The sequence below is a fragment of the Octopus bimaculoides genome, chromosome 11, assembly GCF_001194135.2.
Source record: "Octopus bimaculoides isolate UCB-OBI-ISO-001 chromosome 11, ASM119413v2, whole genome shotgun sequence".
Taxonomy (NCBI): Eukaryota; Metazoa; Mollusca; class Cephalopoda; order Octopoda; family Octopodidae; genus Octopus; species Octopus bimaculoides.
Genome location: NC_068991.1, coordinates 50,947,674 through 50,956,384, shown reverse-complemented (window position 1 = coordinate 50,956,384; position 8,711 = coordinate 50,947,674). Strand labels below are relative to the sequence as shown.

Sequence of the window (8,711 nt, the reverse complement as noted above, 5' to 3'; positions counted from 1 at the left end):
TCCAATTGTCTTCCACGTTGTATGATGCTATATCCCCTTCTATTTCGTTAAATGCTTCAAGTAACTTGTCTCTAAGTCTCTGTCCGTTTGCAGGGTCTTTAAGCTTCCACACCCTTCTTCTCCAAGCCTGTCTAATTCTGGGCACCCATTTTGCCTTGATCCCAAAGTCGCTAACTACTAATCTATGTTGTGGGGTACATTCTTCGCCAGGGTAGGTTTTGGCATTTATAAGCCGCCCTCTTTCCCTATTTCTGGCGAGGATGTAGTCGATTTGGCTAGAGTGTCTGCCGGAGCGGTAGGTGACTAGGTGACTGGCAGGTTTCCTGAAGTTGGTATTGCAGACCATTAGGCTTGAAAGAAATGAACCTAGTATGATCCACTGGATGTGTAATGTCAGTGTGCATACACAACAGAGTGTGAGCGCCCCTGAGAGAAAAGTTGGTCATAAGAAGCATCAAATGTGGTGTGCAAGAGAGACAACTGCGCTGGTATGGCCATGTGTTACATATAGATGAGGACAGCTGTGTGAGAAAGTGCTACACCCTAACTGTGGAAGGAACCTGTGGAAGAGGTAGACCCAGGAAGACATGGGATGAAGTGGTGAAGCATAACCTTCAAATGCTGGGCCTCACGGAGGCAATAACAGGAGACCAAGACCTTTGGAGATATGCTGTGATTGAGAAGACCTAGCAACTAAAGTGAGATTGCAGCCATGGCCAATGCCATTGTTGCATGTCCGGCCTGTTTAAAAGTACCCTTGATGTGTCAGGTGATGTGATATGCTTGAGAAGACTTGTTCAGTCAAGTAAAGCCAATATCATAGCTGTGGCCAGTGCCGCCTGGCTGGCTTCCGTGCCAGTGGTATGTGAAATGAACCATCTAAACGTTGTCAATGCCAGTGCCTCCTGACTGGGTCCCATGCTGGTGGCACATAAAATGCACCATCTAAACGTGGTTGGTACCAGGTCTGCCTGACTGGCTCCAGGCATGTAAAAAAGCACCATCCAAACATGGTCGATGCCAGTGCCCCCTGGCTGGTTCCCATGCCAGCGGCACAAAAAAAGCACTGTCTGAATGTGATCAATGCCAGGGCCACCAGACTGGCTCCTGTGCCAGTAGTATGTAAAAAGCATCTATTACACTCCCAGAGTAGTTGGCGTTAGGAAGGGCATCCAGCTGTAGAAACATTGCCAAATCAGATTAGAGCCTGGTGCAGCCACTGGCTTTCCAGACCTCAGTCAAACCATGCAACCCATGCCAGCATGGAAAACAGATGTTATACGATGATGATGATGATGATGATGCTAATTTGTGGCAGTATCAACTTAAGTTAATTGTGTTTCAAATCAAGATGTCTGAAAGGAAATGGATGAACATTGCATGTATCTGCATAACTTTATATGTAGTATGGAATAAATAACTTCTATCTACAGAAATGTTCATAACATCTGACTTCTAAATTAATTATATATATGTATTTAAATAAGACAATAAAATTTCAAGGTGAAAAAAAAAATTTGTTGTTGTTTTGTCTAATACAGACATAGGACAAAATGTGCTTGTGGGAAGGAGTCAAAGGTTAATGAATACAAGTGACTAATTAATACAGGTTCAGCAGTGATTATTGAGAACTCACCTTATCACATGTTTCCTAAATTTATTGAAAGAAAACCAAAGTCAGGTAACAATGTCAGGACAAAGTAAAAGTGATGCAGCAACTTTTTTAATGAACATACACACACACAAAAACACACACACACAGCTTTCTTTTAGGCAAGTTGTTATGAAAACACAATAGTATTCTAGCTTTAACATCAGGTTTTTCCATATTGCTGTAAAGTTCCTAGACACATGCTTGCCATCAATAATTCTAGAGTTTTCTCCTCTCATCATTAAAATGTACAGTATTACTGTAACATGTACCTGCTTTATTTTATGGCAGACATATGTCCTCTCTGGAGATTTTTACCAACCAATGAAATTTCGAAACTTGGATGTTTACGGGTAGATATTGAAAATTGATTGATTGATTAACTGGTAAATCATTAGTCCCATCATTACTCATTTGTGATGTATGGGAGTACACTGTGGGCATTGCAGTAGTGTGCTTTGTTACGATAATGCTTCTATGTATGTATGTATGTATGTATGTGGTGATGGTGACAGTGGTGGTGATGGTGGTGGTGGTGGTGGTGTGCATGAAAGTCAGTAAGTTAGGGCAAGACCTTAAAGATATGGCAAATGGGTTGGGGGTCAGATACATACACATCATCATCATCATCATCCTTTAGCATCCATGTCTCATGCTGACAGATTAGAAACACACACACACACACACACACACACAAATATATACAGGGGTTGGACAAAATAATAGAAACACCTTAAAATTTCAAACAAATTTATTTTAATATGGGGTAGGACCGCCTTTGGCAGTAATTACAGCTTGAATTCTATGAGGTATGGACTCGTACAACGTTTGAATTGTTTCCAAAGGAATTTTTGTCCGTTCTTCAGCTAAAATAATCTCCAGTTCTTGTAGTGATGATGGTGGAGGATATCGACTCCTTACTTGTTTTACTAAAATGCACCATAAATGTTCAATAATATTGAGATCTGGGGACTGTGGTGGCCAGATAAGATGTTCGACTTCACTAGAATGTTCCTCCTGCCATTCAGTAACAACTTTAGCTGTGTGAATTGGTGCATTATCATCCTGAAAGATTATGTTTCCCTCCGGAAACAATTCCGCAACCATAAGATGAATTCGATCAGATAAAATGCTTAAATAGTCTTGACTATTAATTCTGCCATGAACGGAAACCATTGGGCCAGTGGATTTCCAAGATACAGCCCCCCCCCCACCAGATCATCGCAGATCCTCCTCCATGTTTAACAGTTGGAAGTAGGCAGTCTGGGTCAAATGCTTCTTTTGGCTGTCTCCACATGTATACTCAGCCAGTTGTCAGAAATAGTTAGGGCTTGACCATAAAGGTATGGCAGATGGATTAGAGTCACATACATATGAAGACACACTCCTTCAATCACACCTTCTAGTGTGCATATAGATCTGTACAACACACACACACACACACACTAAAGAGATAGTGTTAATGGACAGGATAATAACGATTATACTTTGATCGATAATGATGGCATCTACGTAAACAATCCATACATAGATATGTATGGACATGTTGCTATATTGAGTGATAGCAGCCAAGAGGTTCATCCTCCCATCCATCCATCCATCCACCTGTTCATCCATCAATCAATCAGTTGCCATGGAACTTGTGGAAAACTATCAGATTATCTATAATAGTTGTCAAAGAGGAGAGCTTGACATGCAGAGGGCACGCATATTTGATTCTCAATGTGTTCTTCCGTCTGCTGTATGGACGCTTATATGAAAAACTCCAGATGTCATCTGAAGTTCCGCTAGGTGGTCACAACAATGGATGGGCCTCACATGGAAACTTCTATGTTTGCCCAAGTGTGAGGCAATAAGTGGTGGTAGGGGCAGTGACAGCAGTGATGATGGTGATGGTGGTGGTGGTGGTGGTGGTGGTGGTGATATTGGTGGTGGTGGTGGTATTGGTGGTGGTGGTGGTGGTAGTGGGGGTAATGATTATGATCATGATTATAAACTCAACACTACACACACACACACTCACACATGCACACACACACTCACACATGCACACACACACACTCACACATGCACACACACACAAGCACACACACACATATACACACACTTACATGTGTGTGTGTGTGTGTGAATACATCATCATCATTTAATGTCCATTTTCCATGCTGGTATGTACAGGACAGTTTAACAGAATTTGATGCACTACAGGACTGTGTCCAGCTCCAGTGTCAGCTTTAGCATGGTTTCTATGGCTGGATGTCCTTCTTCAAATTAACCACTTTACAATGTGTACAGGATGCTTTTTTATGTGGTACCACCAGTAGTTAGGTCACCATGTAACTTGCAAGACCCCAGAATGGAAAAGGAAAAAGCTCCTCAAATGATTGGAGAGTGCATTTGAGAGAAGAAGTGATTATATATCAGGTGTTGAGAAGCTGAAGTATGACAAAGGGAGAAGCAGAGGTGTGTAACATGGGTAGTAGTAGTAGCAGGAAAGAAGATAAAGATGGTGGTGACAAGGTGCCAGAACAAGTTCACATGTTGCAAGAAGGTGAGTGTAAGGAAGAGTAAAGATATTGGATCAGGGTGAGAGGAGAGTACCAGATGGTGAGAGATGGGGGGTAGAGGTGAATGTAGTGGGTGATAAACAAGGGTGAATGTGTGGTTGATGAAGGAGGGGGGATGTATAAGGTGAGAGGGATAGAAGTGGCTCAAGAAGGAATATAAATCAGAAAGTAGGGGGATGATGTGCCAGGTGATGTACAGTAACAGAGATGGAGGTTAGAGGTACATAAGGGTGGCTATATTGAATGGGGAAGGTGGGTTGATGGGCTATCAGAGGAAAAGAGTGTGGGAAAGGATGAGAATGAGGGATGGATGCTAATAAGAAGCAGTTCCATAGGGAGAAGGAAGCAACTGGTAGCATTATCAAACATACTTCAACAGCAGGCTAAAAGCCATGCTGTGTCTCCTCCCTCTCCACCTTTGCAACTGCTACTGTAATGGCCTCTGCTCCAAGGAGCTGACTGGACTTTTGTCACCTTCATTTAACCATTCCTAACCCACTGAGATTTCTTCCCCCTCTCATCATCTTTGTTATATCCATCCCATCTCACTGGGATCCACACTAATCACTCCACCCAGTCCTTCCTTCAAATTGTTTTTCCCCTGGAACCCTCTTATGTCTCTCCAGCAGATGTCTGCTTGCAATATTCAAGAATTTTAATGGTATTGATCTCAATGGTTTCTGACACCTATGAAGAACAGAGGAACTGCCCTCTTCATCATCATCATCGTTTAACGTCCGCTTTCCATGCTAGCATGGGTTGGATGATATGACTGAGGACTGGTGGACCAGGAGGTGACACCAAGCTCTAATCTGATTTGGCAGAGTTTCTACAGCTGGATGCCCTTCCTAACGCCAACCACTCCAAGAGTGTAGTGGGTGCTTTTACGTGCCACCGGCACGAGTGCCAGTCAGGCGGTACTGGCAGACTTAACAAATATAAATTTCTTTTAAAAGAAACCCACAAAGCTCGCTTATCACCTCTTTATCTCTACCTTTGTGGTACTTTTCAGTTTGTCAACCTAACCCTTTCCTAAACCTTCCAGAATTCTTAAAATAATACTGATGAAAACCAAAGTCTCAAGAGTAAGATTTACCTGACTGGAATTGGCCACCACCAAAACAGAATTAAATTGATATTCTGTCATCAGTTTTGTTCTTTTTTCTTTCGTTTTTTTATCTCCTTCAAATTGTTTTTAGTATCAAAATATGAACCTTACTAAAGGTTATCACATATATACAAACAGAATGGTCTTCAACACAGTTTCCATCAATCAAATTTCCACTCACACAAACTTTGCTACAATAAAACTAGAACAATAATCTGTATTGCAACTTGTTAAACTGTTCATAAATATTTCCAGAACTGCACATCAATCAATCTATGGTGAAAAAAGAGAAAAACTTGTACAACAAGAAGTACTCCATCCTCCAGGTGTGAAAATGGTGGTGGCAGTGGTGGTGGTGGCAGTGGTGGTGGTGACATTAGTAATGAGGGTGATGTGGTCAGTGGTGAAGGGTGATAATGTCTGAGAGGGAGTGGTAGTAGCTATGGTTGTGGGTGTGTAGTAATTATAGTGGACTTGATCAGTATGTTAGACATTACACCAAGAAATATACATACATACATATTTATACACATACACACACACACACACACACACACACACACACACAAACATGCACATATATGACTATATATATATGAATATCATCAAGTGGTTGACATGCTAAACACAGTTTGTACTAAGAGCAAAAATTGATTTTGTAGGTTGGGAGCGAGTGCATCTATACATATGTATGTAAGTAGATGTATGTAAATGTAGGTGTATGTATGCATTTATGCATATGTATGTCAATGCTGTTTTGTTAACGAGTTGTTATTGTTGTGTATTGTTAGTGGGTATTGTTATTGCTGTTGTTGTATTTATTGAGATGAGATGTGACACAAAGGCAAAAAGAGAATGTATTAATAGCAGGTGTTTAAACCTGTCCTCAACTTAATGAAGAGTTACAAAAAGATTTCACATCAAGGTGGCAACGAATATATCTTCTATTGAATCTTTTCTAAATCAATGAATCAACCAATCAATATTCATTTAGCTCACACAATTGTATCAGTTCCTTGAGTTTTTTATCCCAATCAAAAGAAATAAAGATATAGGTCGTGACATTTCTACCTTCTCAAGGACTAACACAGTTCCAGGAAGAACAGAAACCAGTTTGCAGTCTTGGCTCACCAAGAACTTCATGCTACCACTGGAGAACTCGCCACTCTTACATCATTTCTTACCTGAAAATTTTCAAATCCAAAAATATCCAAAATTCCAATAAACTTGGATCTGTTTGTTCCAGGATTGATACATTTGTTGATACTGTCTACAAGCCAGGCAAATGTTCGAGAATATAAGGCTTTGGCCATGGCATGTCGGTTCTCACTGGACTGGAACACAAGAACAAGAAGAAAACAAGAAATAAATATTTTATGGAATTGAGATTGATATTTGCGACAAACGAGATGATGAAATTAAACACTGAATGAAGAATAAACATCAAGATGACAGACAAAATAGTAGGGATGGGTGGATGCAACAGTGACAACAGTTCTGGTGGAAGTGGGGGTTAGTTCTGGTGATGATAATATAAGGAATGGTGTTTAGCCCTTTTGCATTTAAACCGGCCATATCCAGCCCAAATGTTCAAACTAGCCAAATCCAATCACTCGCACCTACTCTATAATGTCACTCTAAAAATAAACAGTCATACCTCAAAATCTTGCTGCTACAAGATAATGTGTGATTAATTCAAAGCAATGTGAATAAATAAATACTAAATTTGACAGAGTAATCTGAATGTTAAAGGTTTAAAATAGTCAGAGTAGAAGGTTGTTGGTGAAGGTGGTGGAAATGATGGCAGTAAGTATATTGTAAAGGATATTATGATGAAGGTGACATGTAAAATACACCATTTCACATGTGGCCGTTGCCAGTACCACCTGACTGGCCTTCGTGCCGGTGGCACATAAAAGCACCCACTACACTCTCGGAGTGGTTGGCGTTAGAAAGGGCATCCAACTGTAGAAACTCTGCCAAATCAGATTGGAGCCAGTCCTCAGTCAAAACGTCCAACCCATGCTAGCATGGAAAGCGGACGTTAAACGATGATGATGATGATTGTCTTTGGGGAAAAGTCTGACAAACGTGCTAATGGTGATGGTGGGAGCATGTCTAGTAAGGTGGATGGAATATTTTATGACAATGATGATGATGATGTTGGTAGAATAGTGTTTGAAAAGTCAGGAGAACAGCAGATGTTTGGGGTGGGTTGTTGCTGTTGTTGCTGTTGTTGTTTAGCCCAAGAAGACCTGTGATGAAAGGTGTTACAGCCATAGGTATCCACAGAAGAGGACACATTGAATAAAATTCGAATGTGTCCTTTTCTTTCAAGACATATGGGCTTGATTTGTGAGAGACTTAGCCACTATTCTTAGTAGATTAATCAACTATATACACATCCCTTTGTCATTTATCAGTTGATCAGTGTTTGTAGCAGCAGTAGCAGCAGTAGCAGCAGCAGCAGTTGTAGTAATAGTAGTAGTAGTAGTAGTAGTAGTAGCTGTAGCAGCAGTTGTGGTAGTAGTCATTAGCCATTTACCATTTAAATCAGGCCCAAATATTCTACATGTTTTATGTTCAAACTAACCAGATCCAGCAACTCATACCTACCCTACAATGTCATTCTGAAAGCTAAACAATCACATCATCAAAATCTCAAAGCTATGAGATAATACATGATTAACTCAAAACAATGTGAATAAATGGGGATTACATTTGACAGAGTAATCTGAATGTTAAAGGGTTAAATAATCTTTGCCAAATGAGTCTGGTGTTAGAGAGATGGTGGTTTTGAGGATAGAATGGGCTTAGAATGGCCTTAAGAGATTTGTAGGGATGAAAGGCGGTGAGCTGGCAGAAATGTTAATGCGCCAGGTAAAATGCTTAGCGGTATTTCATCTACCATTACGTTCTGAGTTCAAATTCCGGAGAGGTTGACTTTGCCTTTCATCCTTTCGGGGTCGATTAAATAAGTACCAGTTACACACTGGGGTCAATATAATCGACTTAATCTGTTTATCTGTCCTTGTTTGTCACCTCTGTGTGTAGCCCCTTGTGGGCAGTAAAGAAATAAGAATGGGCTTAGAATGGCCTTAAGAGAATTGTAGGGATGAAAAAGCTGGAGGTGAATGCTGGAGGTGAATGCTGGAGGTGAAGAGAGTAGAATGGTTTTCGTAAGCAATGAGATGAAGAGTGAGGTGATGGAAATGATGGAGATAACTGTTGAACAGTGGGTTCTCATCCATTTTTTACCTACACACCCCTTTGATTCCTATGGTCCACTCCCTTAGCCTTTTGATGTTTAAAAAATCCTATTGCATTTTTATAGTTAAATGGTCCTCTGCCATTTTTTTTTTACCTACGTGCCCCTTTAATTCTT

At 40.6% G+C, this 8,711-nt stretch overlaps 1 protein-coding gene across 2 annotated transcripts in view; it reads right to left on the bottom strand.

Moving 5' to 3' along the window:
* Positions 1-8,711, bottom strand: part of LOC106873920 (unconventional myosin-X) — a 545,087-nt gene that overhangs the window by 430,856 nt on the left and 105,520 nt on the right. For both annotated transcript variants that reach the window (XM_052971791.1, XM_052971792.1), the window contains exon 7: positions 6,511-6,660. In XM_052971791.1, the coding sequence (XP_052827751.1) occupies positions 6,511-6,660 (150 nt within the window). The remainder of the gene's footprint in view (positions 1-6,510; positions 6,661-8,711) is intronic.